Source organism: Bos grunniens, chromosome 6 (genome assembly GCF_055505025.1).
Source record: "Bos grunniens cultivar Pamir isolate PY7600 chromosome 6, Bosgru_T2T1.0, whole genome shotgun sequence".
NCBI classification, from domain to species: domain Eukaryota; kingdom Metazoa; phylum Chordata; class Mammalia; order Artiodactyla; family Bovidae; genus Bos; species Bos grunniens.
The window spans coordinates 102,913,975-102,938,761 of NC_141170.1; the positions used below are offsets into that span (position 1 = coordinate 102,913,975).

Genomic DNA, 24,787 nt, shown 5'->3' on the forward strand with positions numbered 1-24,787 from the left:
CGTCTGACCCAGTCTGTTCTGTACTAATTGTGGACCAATAATGGATATTTAAATTGCTGAAATATTCCCAGTGGTTCATCCACAAATTGTGGATGAACCACTGGGAATATTTTAGTACAAATACTTTTTGTGTGGGGAAGGCAAGGAGAAATTACTCTATCTGAGTGTTTCCTCAGAGTAGAATTACTGGATAAAAGTATAGAAACAGTATTATTGTGAGCTTGCACTCTGAAAAGACTGAACTAATTTACATGGCCACTGGCAGTGAAGAAGTTCACTTTTCCCATTATAGTCCTGCTAATAGTGCTGTATCAGTTCTTTAAAACTAAAAGCTATATACTTTAACAAATTCATTTCATTTCACATTTTTTTAACTGCTAGTGAGGCTGTGTATCTTTGCATATTGTGTTTTCTTATGTATTTATTTTTGTAGGCTGTTTCTTTAGCACCTTTGACTGCAAATAAAGGAAAACCAGGGCACTAATCCAAATATATACAACTGTCCATATGTTTGTATTGGTAAACTGCTATAATAATCTGCTAATTTATTTCTCCATCCTCTGCCTTTCTCCACTGTAATCAACGTATCAGCTTTATAACTGCAATACTCTTCTTTTAAAAATAAAACTCCCATCCCCCAAATCTTCAGCTCAGAAAACCTTCAGTCAGTACGTCCCTGGTAGTCCAATGTCTAAGACTCCGAGCCCCCAGGGCAGGAGGCCTGGGTTTAGTCCCTGGTCAGGAAACTAGATCCCACGCGCCACAACTAGGAGTTCTCGTGCTGCAGCCAAAAAGATCCACTGCCACAACGAAAGGTCCTGCACGCCACAACAAAGACGGAGGGTCCCAGTGCTTCGGCGGAGACCCAGCACTGCCAAAAAAATAAATATTTGAAACAAAGAAATAAAGGTAATTTCTCCTTTTTTTTTTAAAAAAATGCACATATCTTAAACCAAAAAAATCAATCATCTGCCAAGTAACTATAACTCTGTCAGTTGGACCCTCATGAGCCTCTTCAACACGGTCCCACAAGGACTCTTCAGCTTTTTGTCTTGCTCTTGTATGTGTGTTTTGTACATACAACCTGAAATGCTTATATTTCTCTAAGAACCACATGCTCTTTCTTGCTTCCTCCCTTGGTTCCTGCTGTCCCTCTGCTTGCCACTTTCAGATTTTCCACTTAATACATTGGTGTGCCTCAAAGGGGCATCTCAGGTACCACTTGCTCTAGGAAGCCTTTCCCCACCAATACTGTTGGGTCTGATGATCTCTTGTGCTTCTTCCAAGTGTATTCTGTGCCTCTCTCTATCACGTGATTCCTTTTGTGTAGTGATCGTGTCTTATCCATTTTTCTACCCCTCAGTTCGGTTCAGTCACTCAGTTGTATCTGACTCTTTGCAACCCCATGAACCGCAGCAGGCCAGGCCTCCCTTTCCATCACCAACTCCCGGAGTTTACTCAAACCCATGTCCATTGAGTCGGTGATGCCATCCAACCATCTCATCCTCTGTCATCCCCTTCTCCTCTCACTTTCAATCTTTCCCAGCATCAGGGTCTTTTCAAATGAGTTGGTTTTTTGCATCAGGTGGCCAAAGTATTGGAGTTTCAGGTTCAGCATCAGTCCTTCCAATGAATATTCAGGACTGATATCCTTTAGGATGGACTGGTTGGATCTCCTTGCAGTCCAAGGGACTCTCAAGAATCTTCTCTAACACCACAGTTCAAAAGCATCAATTCTACCCTTAGGACTTAGTTTATTGCTTCGTACATAGTACAAAGCACTGAATTCTTTAAATGCTCAGTAAATACTGAATGAGCAAATGAATTGTGAGGATTCTGCAACTTTCCAGTATTTTATTTTGAGTAAATTCATTTGATGCTGCTGTTTTTGTATGTGTATTATTCATTTTAAATAGTGTTTTCCATAATCTTATTTTTATGAAATTAATTTTCTTTTAAAAAGTTTTTTGATTAAAAGATGATGAATAGAACCATGTCAAAAGAAAATTAAGTGCCTTATATATTTATTACCTAAATCCTTGACTGACTATTTCATTCCATGTTATGTGTATGGAAGTAGTTTTTTAAATATTTAATTTTTATTTTTGAACAGAGCCTAATATATGCTAGCAGACAGGAGAATTGAGCTTCAGATAAGGTTTGATTGCTCATAACTTAGGAAGTTAGCTTGGAGCAAAATAGGTTCTAGAACGAAGATACTAACCTTTACTGAAAAATAAATGTGTTGATCATGAGCCTGCACTGCATAGTGAGGACCTGGGAGCATCGCAGGATGCTTTCTTACCATAGTCTCAGTGCTGCTGTGACCGTGGTGAATTCAAGCATTTTGTCTAAAACACTCTAGGTACTGGACTTTATTTAGTTTGTTTTTGGGGGCTAAGCAGAACGTGGCAATATTGATTAAATTAATTTTGTCATGCACTTCTATCTTTAAAGCTAAATTTTATAAAACTGAATATTATGCATGATGCTACTGCTAAGTCACTTCAGTCGTGTCTGACTCTGTGCGACCCCATAGACGGCAGCCCACCAGGCTCCCCCGTCCCTGGGATTTCCCAGGCAAGAGTACTGGAGTGGGGTGCCATTGCTTCTCCAATTATGCATGCTGGTAGAAAGCAAAAAGTAAAATTTGTAATGTTTAACATGCAAGTAATCTACAGTGTTTTCTAACATCTGATAAGACACTGAAGTATTTTGAACATTATGTGTTTCTTCAAGATATAGTAGCAATACATCTAAGGAAAAGGGATTTGATGGGCATTTCCTGGCAAATTTAGATATGAGAAACTATTGAAATTTTCTTGACACTTGTTTGATTTTTTTAAATTTAAATTTATTTATTTTAAGTGGAGGCTAATTACTTTACAATATTGTATTGGTTTTGCCATACATCAACATGAATCCGCCATGGGTGTACACGTGTTCCCCATCCTGAACCCCCCTCCCACGTCCCTCCCTGTACCATCCCTTTGGGCCATCCCAGTGCGCCAGCCCCAAGCATCCTGTATCCTGCATTGAACCTGGACTGGCAATTCATTTCATATATGATATTATACATGTTTCAATGCCATTCTCCCAAATCATCCCACCCTCTCCCTCTCCCACAGAGTCCAAAAGACTGTTCTATACATCAGTGTCTCTTTTGCTGTCTCACATACAGGGTTATTGTTACCATCTTTCTAAATTCCATATATATGTGTTAGTATACTGTATTGGTGTTTTTTTTCTGGCTTACTTCACTCTGTATAATAGGCTCCAGTTTCATCCACCTCATTAGAACTGATTCAATGTATTCTTTTCAATGGCTTAGTAATACTCCATTGTGTATATATACCATAGCTTTCTTATCCATTCATCTGTTGATGGACATCTAGGTTGCTTCCATGTCCTGGCTATTATAGACAGTGCTGTGATGAACATTGGGGTACACGTGTCTCTTTCAATTCTGGTTTCCTCGGTGTGTATGCCCAGCAGTGGGATTGCTGGGTCATAAGGCACTTCTATTTCCAGTTTTTTAAGGATTCTCCACACTGTTCTCTATAGCGGCTGTATTAGTTTGCATTCCCACCAACAGTGTAAGAGGGTTCCCTTTTCTCCACACCCTCTCCAGCATTTATTGCTTGTAGACTTTTGGATCACAGCCATTCTGACTGGCATGAAATGGTATCTCATTGTGGTTTTGATTTTCATTTCTCTGATAATGAGTGATGTTGAGCATCTTTTCATGTGTTTGTTAGCCATCTGTATGTCTTCTTTGGAGAAATGTCTATTTAGTTCTTTGGCCCATTTTTTGATTGGATCGTTTATTTTTCTGGAAGCCCAGAGATAAATCCATGCACCTATGGACACCCTATCTTTGACAAAGGAGGCAAGAATATACAATGGATTAAAGACAATCTCTTTAATAAGTGGTGCTGGGAAAACCACTTGTAAAAGAATGAAACTAGAACACTTTCTAACGCCATACACAAAAATAAACTCAAAATGGATTAAAGATCTAAACGTAAGACCAGAAACTATAAAACTCCTAGAGGAGAACATAGGCAAAACACTGTCCTACATACATCACAGCAGGATCCTCTATGACCCACGTCCCAGAATACTGGAAATAAAAGCAAAAATAAACAAATGGGACCTAATTAAAATTAAAAGCTTCTGCACAACAAAGGAAACTACAAGCAAGGTGAAAAGACAGCCTTCAGAATGGGAGAAAATAATAGCAAATGAAGTGACAAACAACTAATCTCAAAAATATACAAGCAACTCCTGCAGCTCAATTCCAGAAAAATAAACGACCCAATCACTTGTTTGATTTTTACTTCTCTTAGAATGTGTTACTTTGCTGAAAACAGTTTCAAAGTCTAGGCGGATTGATCCCCTGCAAGCTACACTTGAAGGTTAAGTAACTACAGATCTCAGCTAATCCTGTGTAATCTGCTGTTACTAAATGGCCATTTGTATGCCTGGCGCACCAGTTTCTGAATGCTTAGGATTTGGTTTTTACCTTTTGTCCAAATAACCTCTAAAAGGAGCCATGCATCTCTTTGCAAGTCTGTGCATTGCACTGAGCCTATTGGAGAGAGTGAGCTGTTTATGTCCTTCTCAGTGCACCTGTGATTATCACGGCAGAAATGATGGCCTGGGATCAAGGTATGCTTCTCTCCTTGCTTCTCAGTGTTCTAATGATTCGGAGGAAAAGGACTCAAACCAGATGGCTTTGTTTTGAAAACAGAAATCAGAGAGGAGGCTTAATTTAGATAAGCTTTAAGGTACCTGTGTTAATCCTGGTTGCCTACTCCGTTGTTTTCACTTCGAGCAGTTTAACTCCTTCAAAGCCCCTCAAATTGTTTGAGACTCTCAAACACATTGTGTTACTAAAATATTCATTGCACTTGTATTCACACAATGAACCTGGCAGGAGGTCAAACCACTGAAATTTGTGTGGCCAGTTCAACCTGTTTATAGAAAGCAAAAGTGGGCAGGGCTGATCAGAATGTGTGTGACAAGCCCAGATCATTTGCTTCCAGGGTTTTCCCTTTCATTTAGAGGATTATTTATGCCAACTGAATAGACTTTAGGCAGTAGGAAGGACGATCACATGAGTGAAATTAGAGACGTTCATAATCAGAATTTTTCATTTTAAGATGTTAGAGTTTGAAAGAAATGGGTCAGCCTTTTGTGTTGGACACTGTGGGACCTTGCAGAAGTTACTTAACCTCTGTGTTTCTTTAATATATGCTTGTGAAGTGAGAACAACAAGTGTTTAGTTATAATATGCATGAGTCCTTTCAGATAGAAGTTAAATACAAAACAGAACTCTTATTGGCTAAACATAGTAAACGTTTTTTTTTGAGAGAGAATTTTTAACAACAAAGTCAGATTTTTTTGTGTGACTCAGTTGAGGTGAACAGTAAGCCTCAAAGTAACTTGTTAAAAGAATCACTCTATTTATGTCTTACAAATTTATACAAATAACTAATAAATAACATATTTTTGTATCATTTTTCATGTTATTGTATAAAATTTACTAACTCCTGGTATCTGTTTGAGATATCCACTCAAGGTGGTTACAGACACTGAGAAGAATGTAGCAATTTAAGACCTACTTGGCAAAAGATATACTGCAGTTAATGACTCAGATCAGACTACCTTTCAGAAAACAGTCACAGAAGTGTTTCCTTCTTCATGGTGGCCCCATTATTGATGCATTTTATAAAAACCATAGCATGTTATGCCTAACAAGAACTCCAGACATAATCTAGTTTGGCCACTGTAATTTTTTAAATGAATAAATCATATAGAGCCGAAATGGCTTGCCCGAGATCACAGTGTTGAGTTGTTGCAGTGACTGGCTGACAAAGAGACTGGGTCTTTTAGCTTCCTATTCAGGCTTTCTCCAATACAGTGCACTGGAATGCTGACTTAATGAGGAGAGGCTGGATCATTCTGGTATAAAGTACACTGAAATTTGTGATTCAGAATAGAGATGAAGAGGTATGCTAGAGAATTCCAGTGATGCATAGGCACTTCCCTGAAGAGAGGAGACGAGGCAACTAGCACATTGCTTATGCTGCTTCCTTCTCTTTACATCATGGCCTGGCTTTAAAAATTCATTGTTTTAATGTGATGTGTTTTACTGAATGACTGTTTTATTGACTGTTTACTACATGTGTAATGTATCATAATTCAGATGATGCTTTATATTAATCATTTTCAGCAATCTGGTGGAGCTGAATATACAATGGGAGATAAATAGGTCTTTTTTTTTCAGGTTTAAGTAAATCTAAATTTTCTGATTTTTCATACTTTACACCCACACACAGGCAGACTTGTTTTCCTATGCCCGTTTTTCTACATGCCACAAACAAGATCATGATGTCATTTGCTCAAGGTCGCTTAAATTGTGAGCAGTTTAAAAAAAAAAACACACAACAAAACTTGCAGTTAATTGGTTTATTTCTTAGGCTGAAAGTAATGCATTGGTCACATTATCAAAACAGAGCTTAATTTTAGTCATCCAATATGAATACTTGCCATTTCTTTCCTTCCTTCCCTCCTTTCCTTCTTCCTTTCTCTTGTGCTCGTCTTCATAAGGATCAATTTATAACTTCAATAGGGGATTCTTTTAAAATGGGGCATTTCCTAAAGAAGTTTAGAGTGTCCACTTTAGAGCTGGACAGATGTGGCTTTGAAAGATGGTTGTATAACCACTAGCTCTGTGACTCTGGGAAGTTACCTAATGTTGATGGGCCTCAGTTATTTTATCTATAAAAATGAGATTGATGATAATAATAGCATACACCTACTGAGTGCCAAGAAGGTGTAAACTTTTCCATCCATTTCAATTACTCATGTGGGTACCATGTGGGAAAATGAGTTGAGACTGGTGAAGTGGCTTTCCATGGCCACAACGATGATAGAGCTTAGAGTCAGACCAAGACCAGACTGACTCTAGGGCTGGTACCTTTACCTATTCCCTAATATCAGTTCATTGGGCTGTTGTGATGATTAAAAAGGGGTGGAGTGTGATGCATATTGCACATGCCTGACACATAAAAAGCTCAGGTTGGGTCACATGAAAATAATGATATTTGATGGTTTTTAACGTGGCCATGGTTTTTAAAATGGCCATTTCATATGGTTCAATCTAGAAGAAGATGATGAGTATGACAAATTGTTACTGAGCATTCAGCTAGCCTGAATGGATACTTAGTGCAAACCAGTAGGGAATGAAAAATTCAATGCATAGTTCAAATAAGTATTACTTTTTTCAAATGAGCCTCAGGAAACAGATTTCCTTCCGTTGCTTTGTGACACTAGGGCGGTGCTATGTAATGACCTTGATATGAATGAGGTACCTACAAACTTTCCCGTGGACACTGTGAAGCTTCGCATAGAAAGGACCGTTGTCCGTAGGATCCCTGCCGAGGCCTTCTACTACCTGGTGGAGCTCCAGTACCTCTGGCTGACTTACAATTCTGTGGCCAGCCTTGACGTCAGCAGCTTTTACAACCTAAAGCATCTACATGAGTTGCGCTTGGATGGAAATTCTCTGACGGCTTTCCCTTGGACATCTCTGAGGGACATGCCCCGTCTGAGGACCCTGGATTTGCACAATAACAGAATAACCAGTGTGCCAAAGGAGGCAGTCAGGTATCTGAAGAACCTCACCTACTTGGATTTATCAAGCAACAGATTAACCACACTGCCACCAGATTTCCTGGAAAGCTGGTCCCACTTAGTGACAGCGTCATCCAGAAGCCTGGACCTTCCACCAAGAAGAATTATTCTTGGTAAGCTCACAGCCTCTGGGCTTTTCGGGTCCAGACAGTTTGCTCTGTGTACCTTCTTCAGTTGTCCAGTATTTTCGCATCTCTCGAATTTGGTGTTTTACTCTGTACTTGCACTTTTGATGGAGTAGTACTTTATCATTTGACCGAGGTCAGTTTACCGGTCTGCCCTGTGTAAGGTATAATGACTCTTTTGTGTCTGTATGCGTGCACACCATGTGTGTAGTGTATGAGCATGAATGCATCCATGTTTGTGGAATGAGGGCAACAGGTGTTTGTGTGTGCATGTGAGGGGAGGGAAGGAAACTTGCCTCATAGACTGAGAGACGAATGCTGCTCTTAGAGAACCTGGAGAAGAATGACAAAACCTATCAACCTGCTCTGATTCTCATGAGCACATCAGTGCTCCATACTCTGCCACAACTGACGTTTTGCTCTGGTCTCTTTTCAGCCCTTTATCAGGGTCTTCAGGAGTGAGGGAAGGGCATCTGCATCTTTATTAAGTAGCAGTGGTTTAGTTGGTTAGGAAGCATAGCTTCCAGATGTGTGTGTATATATGTGAGTCACTCGGTTGTGTCCAAATTGTTGCAACCCCATGGACTGTAGCCCACCAGGCTGCTTTGTCCATGGGATTTTCAGGGCAAGAATACTGAGTGGGTATCCATTCCCTTCCCAGGGGATCTTCCTGACCCAGGGTTCGAACCCAGGTCTCCTGTATTGCAGGCAGGTTCTTTACCATCTGAGCCAACAGGAAAGCCCTGTAGCCTCCATACATTCTTAATTTAAAAAACAAACAAATGAACAAACTAGTCTAAACACCAGTTATTTTACTGACCCTAGATGGGTCTCCTAATGGATTTAATCTCTTAGTTTAGCTGTGTTTAATTTTGTGTATTTTGGTCCTGAATTTGTTTAGATTCTATGGATATTTATCTTGGATTCTTAACACGTAAGCTTCTTCTAGCAAGCTCTTCTCTTCTTTTTGTCTTCCTACAGTGCTTTGCACACTGCTCTGGTGAATGCCCAGTAAACGTGACTGCCCAGTTGAAGTCAGTGAACTGAGACCCTTCTCGACAGTATCTGTGGGCAGTGAGGCCTTTTCCCACTTTTGTATGAGACACAGACCTGAAGCTTTGACAAAGCAATTTGATTTGCTAAAGCATCTGCCTGCAATGCAGGAGACCCGGGTTCAATCCCTGGGTTGGGAAGATCCCCTGGAGAAGGAAATGGCAACCCACTCCAGTACTCTTGCCTGGAAAATCCCATGGTCGGAGGAGCCTCATAGGCTACAGTCCATGGGGTCACAAAGAGTCCAACATGACTGAGCAATGACACACGTTTGTTCATGCCATAAGGCTTTTTTGAATTGCACAAGATATGTTCATCATGGCTGCAGAAGAAGTTGTAATTCTCAGAAAAATGAAAGAAATTTTGAGTGTTTGGTCAGTGAAACGACTTATAAGACTTTGGAATGAGAAGCAACTGGATGCTAAGAAATTGTGCCAGAAATTTCTACTGACCAATATCACTTGCTAAATATTTTCTGAAATAAAGTATAAATGAAAGATAATTTTGATATTTTTTATAGAAAGGAAATTACTATGTATTTTATAATAATTGTAAATGGAGTTTAACCTTTAAAAATTTTGAATCACTATATCGTACACCTATATCATATATTGTATCTTAACTACATTTCAATAAGAAGTGTTTTATTTGGGGAAAAAAAATGAAATACTGTGACAGCACTTAAATGGCTTTAGCATTACTTTTGTTGAAATGTATATGCATTTTAGTGCTTATGAAACTAAAAATATTTTCTCGATAAGAACCAAATAGAGAAAAAAAATCACAAAATTTTTCTTGCCCAGCTGTTTCCTGTTTTGACCACTATCTATCCTTCAGACATTTTTGTTTATATAATAAGAGAAACATTTTAGGGTGGGTTAGAGAAAAAAATTAGTTTAATTTAGCAATAGTTGTGGAGTCCTTAAATGTTAATAAGTATACTGTGATAGGAGCCATGCAAAACCATACTGTAGTACTTAATTACTTTATTCTAGTGACTAATTTGATTCTTATGAGTAACACTAATGGCTAGAAATTTTCATAACTTAAAATTCCATAACATTGGAATTTTATTTTGCTATGTATTTTTAAAAGTTTCTTTGAATGCAATTCCTAATTCTAATAATATTACTCAATGGAGATACAGACTAGAAAATAAAATCAAATTACTAAATGGCTACTAATAGCTCTCTAATGATTAGTTGCTAATATTAATATGAAGAAATAGTTTTATAGGACATTAATATTTTCCTTTTTGCTTTCCTTGCCTTTGGAGTCAGATCTACAAAACATCACTTAGACCAAAGTCAGTGAGGTTATCACCTACATTTTCTTCTAGAAATTTTATGGTTTGAAGTCTTATATTCAAGTCTTTAATCCATTTTGAGTTAATTTTTGTGTATAGTGTAAGGTAGTGGTCTGGTGCTGCTGCTGCTGCTGCTAAGTCGCTTCAGTTGTGTCCGACCTATGCGACCCCATAGACGCCAGCCCACCAGGCTCCCCCGTCCCTGGGATTCTCCAGGCAAGAACACTGGAGTGGGTTGCCATTTCCTTCTCCAATGCTTGAAAGTGAAAAGTGAAAGTGAAGTCGCTCAGTCGTGTCCAACTCCTAGTGACCCTGTGGACTGCAGCCTACCAGGCTCCTCCGTCCATGAGATTTCCCAGGCAAGAGTATTGGAGTGGGGTGCTATTGCCTTCTCCGAGGTAGTGGTCTAGTTTCATTCTTTTTCATGTGGCTGTCCAGCTTTCCTCACACCACTTATTGAAGACTGCCCTTTCTCCTTTTCATGTTCTTTATTCCTTTGTTGTAAATTGTCCACACCTGTGTGGATTTGTTTCTAGGCTCTCGGTTCTGTTCCACTGATCTGTGTGCCTGTTTTTGTGCTAGTACTCTACTCTTTGATTTTTACAGCTTTGTAGTATAATTTGAAGTCAGAAACCATAATATCTCCAGCTTTTTTCTTTCTCAAGATTATTCTGGCTATTTGGGATCCTCTGTGGTCCAATACAAATTTTAGAATTATTTGTTGTAGTTCTGTGAACTATGCCATTGAAATTTTGATTAGATAGCATTGAATATATAGATCACTTTGGGTAATATAGTTATTTTAAAAATATTAATTCTTTCAATCTATAAGCACAGTATATCATTCCACTTATTTTCATCATCCTCAATTTCTTTCATTAGTGTCTTATAGTTTTTAGTGTACAGATTTTCATTTTCTTAGTTAAATTTATTGCCAGGTATTTTATTATTTTTGTTGTAATTATAAATGGGATTGTTTTTCTAATTTTTCTTTCTGATTGCTTGTTGTTAGTGTATAGAAATGCCACAGATTTCTGTATATTGATTTAGTATCATGTGAGTTTATTGAATTCATGGTTCTTTTTTTTGGTGGTTTTTTAGTGTTTTCTTTTTTTTTTTTCTGGGGAAATGGCTCGTGGTTTAGTGTTTTCTATATATAGTTTCATGTCATCTGCAAATAGTGACAGTTTTGCTTCTTCCTTTTTAGATACAAGTGCCTTTTATTTCTTTCCTTTTTCTTTGGCTAGTACTTCCAATATAGTGTTGAATCAAAGTGGTGAGACTAAGCATCCTTATCTTGTTTCTAATCTTAGTGGAAAAGCTTTCACCTTTCCATCCTTGAGTATGGTGTTCACTATGAGTTTGTCATATATGGCTTTTACCATGTTGAGGTACATTCCCTCTATACCCATTTTGTTGAGAGGTTTTTTTTTTTTTTTAAATCATAAATGGATTTTGAATTTTGTCAGATGCTTTTTCTGTATCTATTGAGAGGATCATGTGTTTCATCCTTCAATTTGCTAAATGATACGTTACACTGATTAAATTGTGGATGTTAAACCATCTTTGCATCCTTGGAGTAAATCCCACTTGATTATGGTATATGATCCTTTTACTGTATTCTGGGATTTGGTTTGCTAATATTTTATTGAGGAACAGTTCAGATTATTTAAAAACTTACACAAGAATACTTTTAGTATAACATTAAATTTATGTAATTTTACATGATCATGCAATAATGCATGATCATGAGTATTTTACAATTTGCAAAGAAAAAGACTAAAAGTTATACTAATTGATTAACTGTTCTCTTTGACATCTTTCTGCTTTTCTGTATTTTCAAAATGTTCTGCAATTATCATGCATTACTTTTTATAATCATAATAATAAGCAACAAAAGATATTTTGAAACATGTCCAGCCACGTGTGGCAGCTGACCAAAGCAAAGTCATGACTGCTGTGTAACAAAATGGGGAAAGAAGTGCTACCCTCTGCAAAGAAGACTTGTTCATGTGTGTACATCACACACAGAAAACTCAGTTTTCACATCTGGAAAATGGAGATAACAGGATTTACTCCATCTTGCTAATAGAAATGTAATGAGAATGCAGTTTATGTGACAGTCCTTTAGAAAATAAATTGGACAGTTTCTGAGGCTATGATTTTAGATCAACAATCCATAGCAATTGTGACTGAGATGTGAGTATCTTGAAAAGAAGGACTTTTCTAGTTTGACTTTTTTGTTAGTTTAACTAGAATGTACCTAAGTCTTCCAATTTCATTGTTTAAATATGGTAGTGAGAAGCAGCTCTATTTAGAACTCAAGTGCTTAACTGTAGCAATTATATCTTTCCAGGTGCCCTGTAGAATTTACTTTTGTACTATTATAATGGGATACGTTCTCTTTTCATTTCTTTTTTATTACCCTATGTTTATTGTTGTTAACAGATTCTATTTATAATAGTAATAGTAGCTAGTACTGATGGATGCTAGTCCAAGCCTAGTTCTTATAATTTATGGATATAACTCCTTCTAGTCTCACATTAACCCCATGATAAGTACTGTTTCATCCCTATTTTATAGATGAAGAAATGAGGCGCAAGTTAAAACACTTGCCCAGATTCATTTATTCCATAGTGATGGAGGTAGGGTTTGAATATAAACCATTTGGTTGTAGAACCCTTGCTCTTCCCCACTGCTTTGTAATGCAAGGTATGTAGTAATACCAGAGTTATTTTCCTTATATATATTATTTTACTGATCTATTTAAGTCAAATATTTATTTAATAAAAAAGAATTTAGGGAGAGGCTTTTCAGTTACTCCACTTCTCTTCTGTGTGAATAAAAATATCAACCTAATAAAATTGTCCTTTAATATAGTTATAAAAATGTAAAGTAGTGTCCTGCAAATAAGCATTTAAATTAACTATGAAACTAGATTGATTTGCAGTACAGGTAAATTTCCATGACCTCTTTCTCAAGAATAAGCAAATATTTACACAGGCAAAGTCTGTAAGGCCTAACACTGTTTATCTTGGAGGAAAAACTCTGTAGTAGAAGAGTATAAATTGCTTTTTTGTGTCCTTCTTACGGGAACCTAAAGTTGCTTAGTTGTAAAGGGCTCTTCTATTCAGAATGGCTTCCTTGGTGGCTCGGGAGTAAAGAAGCCGCCTGCCAATGCAGGAGATGGTTTTGATCCCTGGGTTGGGAAAATCCCCTGCAGAAGGACATGGCAACCCACTCCAGTGTTTTTGCCTGGGAAACCCCATGGACAGAGGAGTCTGGTGGGATACAATCTATGCAGTCATAAAAGAGTCAGACATGATTTAGCAACTAAACAACAAAAAATTCAGAATGGAGTTTGCCAAAGGGCAGTGGTGGCCCTGAGTATTCCCACAGAATTCTGTAAAATGGCATTAATTTAGTTCTACAAATACTTCTGATGCTCTATTGGCTTACCTGCTCTTTCCTTGGCACAGAGGAGACAAATCCATACAATTAAGGCTTACCCTTTGCCAGACATTCATCTGAGGACTGCCTGGCAGTATCTCAGCCTCTAGGACAACCCCATGAGGTGGGTCTGTAATTGTCATCACCTTCTTTTTCCAGCTGGTAAAGAGGCAGAGTCAAGTTTCAACTTCACAGTCCATCTCCAGAGACATCACTTTTATTTTTTAAACTTTAAAAAAATTTATTTTTAAAAATTTAATTAAAAATTTTTTTTGGCTGCACTGTATGGCTTATGGGATCTCAGTTCCCTGACCAGCGATTGAGCCCAGGCCATGGCAGTGAAAGCTGGGAATCCTAACCACTAGGCAATCAGGGAACTCCTTAAACTATTTTTTAATTTGAGGAATTGAGATATCATATGCATACCGTGAATCTTGTGTACAATTTAGCAAATGATGGTAAACCTATACCTGCACAAAACACACACCCTCATCAAGATACACAGTATTTTCATCACCCTAGAAAGTTTCCCTGTGCCCTGTCTCATCAGTCTTCCCCCACCCCAGAGAACTACTACTTTTATTTCTACGACCATAAGTTAATTTTGCCTATTCTATAATTTCATTTGAGGTGCTTTTGTGCTTGCCTTCTTTCACTCAACATTATATATTTTTTTGAGATGCAACCATGTCATTGCACATCTTGGTAGTTTCTTATTGCTCAGTCTATTCAATTGTATAAGTGTACCAGTTATTCATCTTTTGTCCTGTTGTTGGACAGATGGGCTGTTTCCAGTTTTTAGCTTTATTATGAATTAAGCTGCTATTAACATTTTTGTGCAAAGTTTTTGTGGCTATGTTCTCATTTCTGCAGGATAAATTCCTAGGATTGAAATTGTTAAGTCATAGGGTGGCTAGATATATAACTTTTTAAGAAAGAAACTGCCAGTTTTCCAGAGGTTGTACTGTTCTACACTTCCATTAGCACAGTCTGTTTGTTCCACATCCTCAGCAGCACGTGACATTTCTTTATTATTTTTGTTATTCTTGGGAGTGGTCATGTCAGGCGAGTGGTATTATATTATCATTTTAGTTTGCATTTCCCTGATAAGTAATGGTATTGACCATATACATTTATTTATTGACCATTGATATATTTATAATTTTTAATGTTGTTCATATTTTTATTACTGAGTATGTCTTAATTAATTATATGTATTATGAATATTTTCTCAAGTCTGTGACTTGTCTATTGATTATCTTCATGATGTCTTTCTTTTTTAATTTTCTTCATGATGTCTTTTGTAAGAAAGCTTAAAATTTTGATGACATCTGATTTATCAGTTTTTCGTTTTATTGTTAGTGATGTCTGTGTACCATCTAAGAAATATTTGCATACCTACAGGTCACAGGAAGCCCCCTTGTGGCTCAGAGGGTAAAGAGTCTGCTTGCAATGCAGGAGACCCAGGTTCGATCCCTGGGTTGGGAAGATCCCCTGGAGAGGGAAATGGCAACCCACTCCAGTAATCTTGCCTGGAAAATCCCATGGATAGAGGAGCCTGGCAGGTACAGTCCATGGGGTCACAAAGAGTCGGACACGACTGAGTGACTTCACTTTCACTTTCACAGGTCACAGAGATAGTCTTTCTTTGTAGTTTTAACTTTTATATTCAGTTTTTAGCTTTATATTCTTGGCTTTTATGCTTATGACTATGACCCAGCTGAAAACAGTTTTTGAGTGTAGTGTGAGGTAGGGTTAAGGTCTATTTGTTCCCAAATAGATGTCCAGTAGTTCTAGCACCATTTGTTAAAAAGGCTTTACTTTACATTTTGAATTGTTAAGTAAAACTGCCTCCACAAAGTTGACTAAAGCATGGTTTTGCCTTCAAGAGCTTATAGTCTACAGAATAGCTTTTGTACTGGAATTTATTGCTGACTTTTCATAAAGAATAGCATATCCGACTACTGTGATGCACAAAAACCATTATCCTTTGAGAAATGGAACAAGGCAAAGTTCATTGACCCCTATCCAAGAGTAGTTTAAAATTAATTAATGCAAATTGCTGGTTGTGGTTGGTGCTTTGCCAAGGAATGCAGTACAAGTAATAGTTTAACTTTCAGAGAGTTCTTGTATCTTTGTCCCCAGAAGAAAAAAAACACTTGAATGTGTTCGGCTCTAGATTACTATTAAGGCTTTAAAAGTTGTCCCCTTAACTTTAGATGTTCATAGCATGAATAAATATTTTATTTTTGAGGGATTTAAAAATAAACACGTCACTTTTAGATGTAATCCTTTGGATTAATTTTTAAAGAATTTTGTTTTACCATTAACACTTTTTTTTTTTTAACAGTTTCAAAGTATAAATGAAACTCTTAATTTTATAGCTCTTAATCTTTCCCTATATAGACACTTATGCTGCAGACATTGCTGTTTTAACACTTGTTATTTGTAGATGACAGCACTTACAGCTGCCACCCATACTCTAGATGTTTTTAGGTGGCAAAGAGATAAGTGAGTTATGGTGGAAGAAGCATTAGACTAGGAGGCTCAAACACCTAGGACTTGGGACTCTAAGCTACTTACTGTGTCAAGGCAGTAATTTCTTTGTGCCTTAATGTCTTCTGGTATGAAATTGGAAGAATCATACTAGCTTCCTGAGGTCAGTATAAGACATATATACAGTTGTTAAGAATGAAAGCTTTAAGATCAGGATAGTGAAAGTGAAAATTGTTCAGTTGTGTCTGACTCTTTGCAACCCCATGGACTATACAGTCCATGGAATTCTCCAAGCCAGAATACTGGAGTGGGTAGCCATACCCTCCTCCAGGAGATTTTCCCAACCCAGGGATCCAACGCAGGTCTCCTGCATTGCAGGCTGATTCTTTACCAGCTGAGCCACCAGGGAAGCTCAAGAATACTGGAGTGGGTAGCCTATCCCTTCTCCAGTGGATCTTCCCGACCCAGGAATCAAACCGGGGTCTCCTGCGTTGCAGGTGGATTCTTTACCAGCTGAGCTACCAGGTCACCCTAAAGCAGGGTAAAACGTAGACGCTTTACAATTTTTGACAAGTGCAGTATTTGTCTCATAGGAAGCAACCAACAACTGCTGTTTTGTGTTATTATTTTAACTTTTATTAAAGTATGATTGACTTACAATGTGTTTAATTTCGGCTGCATAGCAAAGTGACTCAGTTATACATGCATCTATTCTCTTCCATATGCTTTATCACAGGATATTGAACGTAGCTTCCTGTGCTGCACAGTAGGCCCTTGTTGTCTCCCCATCCTGTATGTCATAGTTTGTACCTGCTAAGCCCAAACTCCCAGTCTTTCCCTCGCCTCCTCCACTCCCCCCTTGACAACCACAAGCCTGTTCTCTACATCTGTAAGTCTGTTTTCGTTATTATTTTATAAATAAAAAACTCTGGCATACAAAGTCAAAGTCTTTTGAAACTATGAGTATTCTACATGTATTATATTATATGACAGAATGAATTTGATATTTATTGGCAGACTGAGTAGAATTTAAATCAGTATTAGAGAACTGATTATAGATTCATGGGACTAAATGTGAGAAGAAGGTTAAGGTAATTCATCCATGAAAGAAAAGAAATTTCTAATATAGGAGATAGTAGAAATAGTAAGTTTTACCAACACTGGCAGAGAAATATAAACCACTCACAAAGTGCTGTTATAATAAAAATAGGCATAGATAGAAATCTGGAATTTATGAATGGTTAAGTCTTCCGCAATGGTTAGACTTTTTTAAACTTGTGGTTCTGTTTTTTCTTCTTAAAAATCAATACAAATCCACTCCACAACCTCAAATCTCTTTGAGATAAATCTTTGCTAGCCTTGGGCTTTTTTTGTAAGGCTGGTATGGGACATCACCCTTAAAATCCTCAAGATTTCTGTCTGATTGAATGCTCTGAAGGCACCATCTTAGATCTTTCTAAGATCCTAGCAACTAATTGGAGAAGGCAATGGCACCCCACTCCAGCACTCTTGCCTGGAAAATCCCATGGACAGAGGAGCCTGGTAGGCTGCAGTCCATGGGGTCGCTAAGAGTCAGACACGATGAGCGATTTCACTTTCACTTTCCACTTTCATGCATTGAAGAAGGAAATGGCAACCCACTCCAGTGTTCTTGCCTGGAGAATCCCAGGGACGGGGGAGCCTGGTGGGCTGCCGTCTATGGGGTCACAGAGAGTCGGACACGACTGAAGCGACTTAGCAACAGCAGCAGTAGCAGCAACTAATTGTATAGAACCACCCACCGGAATTTGACTTTTGCTCTGAGACCCTTTGTTAATTTGAGAATTTTGGAGAGGGTGGTGTAAGAAGCAGTTTTATTGGGTTTAGCTCCTTTACATTTAACGATTCTTCCTTTAGCTGTTGTCTCTCCTTTATATTTTACTATGAGCAGCAAGAAGATACCATGCAGCAGTGTCAACACCATGTGGAAATATCCTTAGCCAGAACATTCATTTCATTGAGTACATTTTCTACTTTCTGTGTTAACCTCCTATGATAGTGTTGCTAAGCTTTCTGCTGCTTCATAACAAGGGTGTGCCCTTTTGTCTACTTTCCAATAATATTTTTCTCACTTTTCTTTAAGCTTTCGCTGTCAGTCTCTTTGAAGGGTACAACACTTTGGCTAACAGTCCTGAAAGCCAAGGCAGATCCTGAAGGCGCTTGCAACTGGAGGCTGTCAGCTAACTGTATTTCCTGCTGCTGATTCTCTCTTGAAGGGGGATTTCAGCAGTGTAATTCCAAGGCCACCACATGTGACATTCATGCCAAGCCATGTTCTACCACTTTTTTCCAATCTTGTCACCTAACTTTGCCTATGTCTCACTCGATGCTTTGGTTACACAGAAATTGTACTACCTCAAAGTCACACAAAATATTGACATATTTCAGGTTGAGTTAGGTGCCTCTCAGCACCCTATAATAATATTTATAATAATATAAATACTTTCTGGCACTCTAGAATCTGTCACCATATTTATGACATTCTGTGATACTTGGATTCAGATCTTGACTTTGACACTAATCAGCTACATAACCTTGGTCAAGTTATTTGGTTTCTCTGTGTCTCAGCTTTTTCATTTTTAAAATGGGGGAAATAATATTCTTTTCATAGAACTGTAGGGGTTAAATCAAATAATAACAGGTAAGTGCTTAGAACAGAGCCTAGTCTGTAATAAATGTTCAGTAACTATTAGCTATGATCATTAAAGGATTCCCAGGTGGCTCAATGGTAAAGAGTCTGCCTGCAATGCAGGAAACCCAAGTTTGATCCCTGGGTTGGGAAGATCCCCTGGAGAAGGAAATGGCAACCCACTCCAGTATTCTTGCCAGGAAAGTCCAATGGACAGAGGAAGCTGGCGGGCTACAGGTCCGTGGGGTCACAGAGGCGGACACAACTGAGTACACACGCACACACACATGATCATTGATGATCTGAACTGACAGGACACGTTGAATTTGGTGGCTGGAGTGCAGGGTAAAACTGACAGGTAACTCTGACCTCTCAAAGTACTTATGTTTTTAGGGCCAGAGTGCAGAAATGCCATCCCACGAGGCTGTGAGTAGACGGATGTCATCAGGAAAAACTTTATCCACCTTTTCCTCCCTTCTGGTCTAGGTCTGCAGGACAACCCATGGTTCTGTGACTGCCACATTTCCAAAATAATGTCATTGTCAAAAGTCGCTGACCCTGCAATAGTACTTCTCGATCCGATGATGGTGTGTAGTGAACCGGAACGCCTCACAGGGATTTTGTTTCAGCGGGCTGAACTGGAGCAGTGTGTGAAGCCATCAGTGATGACCTCGGCTACCCAGATCACATCAGCTCTGGGCAGCAATGTCCTGCTGCGGTGTGACGCCACTGGCTACCCCACCCCGCAGCTCACGTGGACCAGACCAGATAACTCGCCAGTCAATTATACAGGTATCTTCTTAATGCAGGCCTTTGAAATAAGGTGTTTACAAATGTGTGACCTTAATCTTGTGTTTTTGTATGGTTTGAGATTGTCTGGCTATTTCAAGTAAAATATTGCTAAGAGTGTTGAATGGAAAAATTTTGAAAGGTACTCTTTACTGATCAATATTTTCCTCCGTTTGTCTGATTAACTACATAGATGAAATTAGACAATCTGACTTTTTTTTTCTTAGATGGAAAACAACATGATTCAGCATTTGGGTGGTTGCACATAGGCCTCTGTCTTTAACTTTCCTCTATCAGAGGAAAATTAAAAAAAAAGAAACTCATGGTTTACCAGGTTATCTAAATGAAATATACCGTGAAAGAAAGGAACAGAAATTATGACTCCTCCATGCTAGAAAACAATCCATGATGCCTTCTGACTGTGTGGATGGTTGGCATTTTATTACAATGAAAAAATATTTTGAGAAGTATTTAAATAATATCTTGTGATAAACATTTTATAGAATCACATTGGGTTAAAATCGGAAGGGATATCTGAGATCACTTTGTCTTATCCCCTTATTTAAAAAATGTGGAAACAGAGGTCTAAAAACTGATAGCTTGTCTAGAATCACATACTAGTGACGAAAGTTTACTCAGGCCCAAGTTTCTTAATTCTCAGCCGCATGTATTTTTAAAATACTATTTCCCATACAAACCTCATGTCACCTGGCATGCCCTGGATTTCCGTATAAACCATTTACAGAACCATCGCCTGCCTTCAGAGACTTGCAGTGTGCCACTTCTCTCTTCGCTTATGTGAGAGGTATACGTGTAGGACCAGAAGTTGTTTACTCTTCAGTTGGCATGTTGCTTGAGTCCTTCCTTTCTTTTTTTCTCACAGAGTATGCATTTTTCTTTATTCCAGTAATTCAGGAATCTCCAGGGGAGGGAGTCAGATGGTCCATAATAAGCTTGACGGGCATTTCTTACATGGATGCTGGGGATTACAAATGTAAGGCCAAAAATTTGGCTGGGATGTCAGAAGCTGTGGTCACTGTGACAGTGGCCGGTGTTGTCACAGCCGCCATCTCATCAGATACTTCTGAAAGAAGAACTGGGGATCACCCTGAACAAGAGGTCCAGCCGGGATCCAGAAGCCCTGCATCTCTGCCTGGCTCGTCACCGTCTCCCTGGCCTTATTCCTCCTCTTCTTCCACTTTTCCTCCTACTTCACCTTCATCTCCTCCCTCCACTGCTTCCTGCTCCTTGTCTCCTTTCTTCTCCCCCACTGTTTCTCCAGCTACAACTCCAAGCACTAGAATATCCGCAAGCACCACCATGGCTAACCGACAGTCGCTCAGCCCAGATGGGAAAAGAAGTGCTAAAGCAGAGATGGGTGGTGGGAAGCTTCCCCCAGCTAGTGCAAGTAGAAGAGAAGAGTTAGCACTGTTGGATCGAGCCCTGCGGATGGAAGCGAATGCCACAATAGAAAACCTCCAGGTGGTCAGCGAAACAGAAGAAAGCGTGATTTTGACATGGGACACCATTAACACCACCCAGAACTCGGAAGTGACCGTGTTTTATTCCAAATATGGTGAGAAGGACCTGCTGCTGCTTAATGTGAACTCCAGCAAGAACCAAGTCACCATAAACGGCTTGCTGCCTGGTTGGCAGTATATAGCATGTGTCTGTCCAAAGGGAATGCCTCCCCAGAAAGACCAGTGTGTCACCTTTTCTACTGACAGAGCTGCAGAAGGAGATTCTCAAGAGTTTTTCCTGATGGTGCTGAGTGGTGCTGCCTGTGTTGCTGTCTTGCCGTTGATTTTTTTCCTGTTGTACAAAGTTTGCAAACTTCAGTGTAAGCCAGACTCCCTCTGGGAAGAGGATTTGGCAAAAGAAACTTATATCCAGTTTGAGACGCTGTCCCCCAGGTCTCAAAGTGTAGGGGAACTGTGGACGCGAAGGCCCAGAGCCGAATCAGAGAAACTGCCGCTTTGCTCTAGGTCAAGTGTGGAGTCTCCTGACTACTAAAAGTGAGGGTTCTGGATCGGAGTATTATTGCTAAGGTTTTACAGCTCGGGCACATGTGAGCTCCACAGAATTTCTTTCACAAAAGTAAGGATCTAGGGGTATCGTTGACCCTCTGTTTGGATGACTTTTGGACGCTTTTCACATCCTTTATGAAAAAAATCACAGATGGAGTGCTTTTAAGTGTATTTAAAAAAATCATGAGACTTCTGAACTGAAAAGACAAATAATTTTGATTTTTTTTCTGTAGAAAATGTCCATAGAAATCATTTTTAGGGTAGTGCTAAGTCAGTTAATAATATATTTTAGGATAATGCTTTAGTTCTTAAAAATAAATTCATGTGAAAAGAGTCATAAAAAGTAAACTCTGAATTTTAAAAAGATAGCTTTTTGGGGCAGTGAAGAAAGATTAGTACAACCAGTTAAGCCTTGATGTTCCTTCTTGTTCAAAGTGCTCTATGGCATTTGCTGTGCCCGTTTGCTGCCATTGCCTGGTAGTGTGGAACAGTACATAATTTTGCTTTCGCTATGGTTAAATGCAACCCAGTGGACGGGGAGGGCTCCAGCTCTTAGTACCATTATGCATTATAATATAGTATAGTGGTATTCGTATTGAAAGTATGAAAAAAAATTTCTCTTGTCCTTAGAAATATGGGTACTAGCAAAAATAAGTTAAAAAGAAGATCATGGCAAATAGTAAGACCATTTTGAAAAGACAGTAACTGTTGCATTCTAATACATCTGCTAACAGACTGTGTGGGGTCTTTTTAAAAAATGCACTCATTTTAAAACAATCTCTTTAATAGTTTTATATTTACACTTCTTTTCCCCTTCCCTCTTTTCTTCTCTCCCTCCCCTCCCCCTACTTCCTTCACTTTTTTTTTTTCTTCTGCTTTGTCAGAAAATATTCATGCAGCCAAAGGACCGTGGCTAAAGAGTTTGTCTTTTGCCATGTTATATTTTGAATACCTGGATAAAGGAATGATCTTTGAAAGTCTTTTAGATCCAAAAAGGATGTCTTAGGATTTTAAAAGAGCAAATTCAGTGGATTGATTTAGTCAAACTCAAGGTTAAAAACATCAGGGAAATTTGATTGGAGTGGGCCACATGATTAGATAGGAAAGGGAATTGATAAAATTTAGCTTTTCTAAAGAAATTTTTTAACCATATTTACTAAATATTATATTCTCTACATTGAAGATTTTGGAGTATAGAGCAGATTTATAAAGGTGTCATGAAATATACTGAGAAGCAAGTTCTAAGAAAATATTATATTTTACATAAGAAACAAATAGGCTTTAATGTAACACATTGTGGAAATCATAATAAAAGCAGCCAGAGGATGAAAACCTTCTCATTCCAAATGGCTTTTAGTTAAAAAGAAAAAGAGAAATCTAGTTTCACTGTTATCTGTATTAGAAGATTGGCATGGATGGATGTCCCGCTCAGAACTCCCAAACCTCGCCTTCTCATCTTCTTTTCTGTCCTTTCCAACCTGTTTGACCTTGGTGCTTTCATCACTATGTGCATTGTCTAATGATCTAACAGTTTTAAATTCAGTATTCATTTTTTGGATTTTTTTAAAAATAAAATACCTTTTAAAGACAGTTTTGTGTTCAACTTATGTTACATGATTTATTTTAAATTTGATGATAGCAAAAACGTGCATTTCTTTACTCTAAAAGCATCATGGAATTTCATTGCCATATTTAAAAAGTTCATATAAACAGACTGCCAAAATACTACCACCTTAGAAATAATATAGCTGTGGGCGAATGTTACAGACTGTTGAGCCAAAAGACACCCAAAGTGTACAAAGGCAGGCTATTTGTCAAGAAAAGATACAAGGATCAGTTCAGTTCAGTCACTCAGTCATGTCTGACTCTTTGCGACCCCATGAATCACAGCACGCCAGGCCTCCCTGTCCATCACCAACTCCCGGATTCACCCAAACTCATGTGCATCAAGTCGGTGATGCCATCCAACCATCTCATCCTCTGTCGTCCCCTTCTCCTCCCGCCCCCAATCCGTCCCAGCATCAGGGTCTTTTCCAATGAGTCAGCTCTTCGCATGAGGTGGCCAAAGTATTGGAGTTTCAGCTTCAACATCAGTCCTTCCAATGAACACCCAGGACTGGTCTCTTTTAGGATGGACTGGTTGGATCTCCTTGCAGTCCAGAGGACTCTCAAGAGTCTTCTCCAACACCACAGTTCAAAAGCATCGATTCTTCAGCACTCAGCTTTCTTCACTTGGATCATCCTGCTGAAATGAATTACTGACTGCTCTCATAATTAAAATCAAGTGCAGCCTGGACTTCATTTTGGCCAGCAAGGAAAAGCTAATTGGTGGTGGAGAGGGGATAGGAATGGCAGGAGAAAGCACCCAGGTCATCCTCAACTTGGACTTGGCACAGCAGGTGAGTCACAAGCAACTTGTTACTCATAGTGAGAGCAAATTGTAAATCATCTAGTTTCTAAAAATACATACGTTTGAACGTAGGGTTATCCTGATGATATCATTGCTCTTATGTTCTTACAAGTATGTGCTTCCTTGAGTGGGAGGGGAAGGCTGATATAGCAAGCAGCATGGAATTCCACACAAGCAGCAGCCCGTTTTTCACTATCACTATATGCTGGTGGCTCAGATGGTAAAGAGTGCCTGCAATGCAGGAGACCAGGGTTTGAGCCCTGGGTCGGGAAAATCCCCTGGAGAAGAGCATGGCAGCCCACTCCAGTATTCTTGCCTGGAAAATTCCATTGACAGAGGAGCCTGGCAGGCTACAGCCCATGGGGTTGCAAAGTCAGATACAACTGAGCAACTGACATATATGCATTGTGAAGAGCAGTCATAAATGATAAATAGTAATATATCTGGTAATTAAATATGATTACAATATGTTACTTTCAGACAAAATATATTTGAAGTTGTAAAACTCGGGATACATGGTGAGGGAGTGTCACATATGAGGCTGTCATCAGTGATGTGCTGTGACATACAGAACATTGAGAGCACCAAGCAAACTGTTCACAGTGTCTGGAAAAGCAAACCCTGAAGAGAGAGAGGTGTCTTGGGAAACTTTTGCAAAAAGTTCAAAGAAGAAACTTTTGAGCCAGGGACTTGAATCCAAAAAGGGATTATGGCTAACAAAGAGAGATTTTAAACACAAACACACATACCCACCCACACACA

General features: G+C 38.8%; 1 protein-coding gene across 1 annotated transcript; it reads left to right on the forward strand.

Moving 5' to 3' along the window:
- The first annotated feature begins 6,280 nt into the window (after positions 1-6,280).
- On the forward strand, positions 6,281-23,508 carry LRIT3 (leucine rich repeat, Ig-like and transmembrane domains 3). The gene is made up of 3 exons (XM_086407044.1): positions 6,281-7,814; positions 19,286-19,591; positions 20,496-23,508. Exons 1-3 carry the CDS (start codon positions 7,367-7,369, stop codon positions 21,599-21,601), a joined length of 1,860 nt encoding a protein of 619 aa, XP_086263170.1. The 5' UTR covers positions 6,281-7,366; the 3' UTR covers positions 21,602-23,508.
- The last annotated feature ends 1,279 nt before the right edge of the window (positions 23,509-24,787 follow it).

Bases quoted from the DNA above. Each gene is read 5' to 3' on its own strand.
- LRIT3 (XM_086407044.1), top strand. From the start codon at position 7,367: ATGAATGAGGTACCTACAAACTTTCCCGTGGACACTGTGAAGCTTCGC. The intron at 7,815-19,285 runs GTAAGCTCACAG...CTTCTGGTCTAG, and splicing joins ACCAAGAAGAATTATTCTTG to GTCTGCAGGACAACCCATGG. The intron at 19,592-20,495 runs GTATCTTCTTAA...TCTTTATTCCAG, and splicing joins CTCGCCAGTCAATTATACAG to TAATTCAGGAATCTCCAGGG.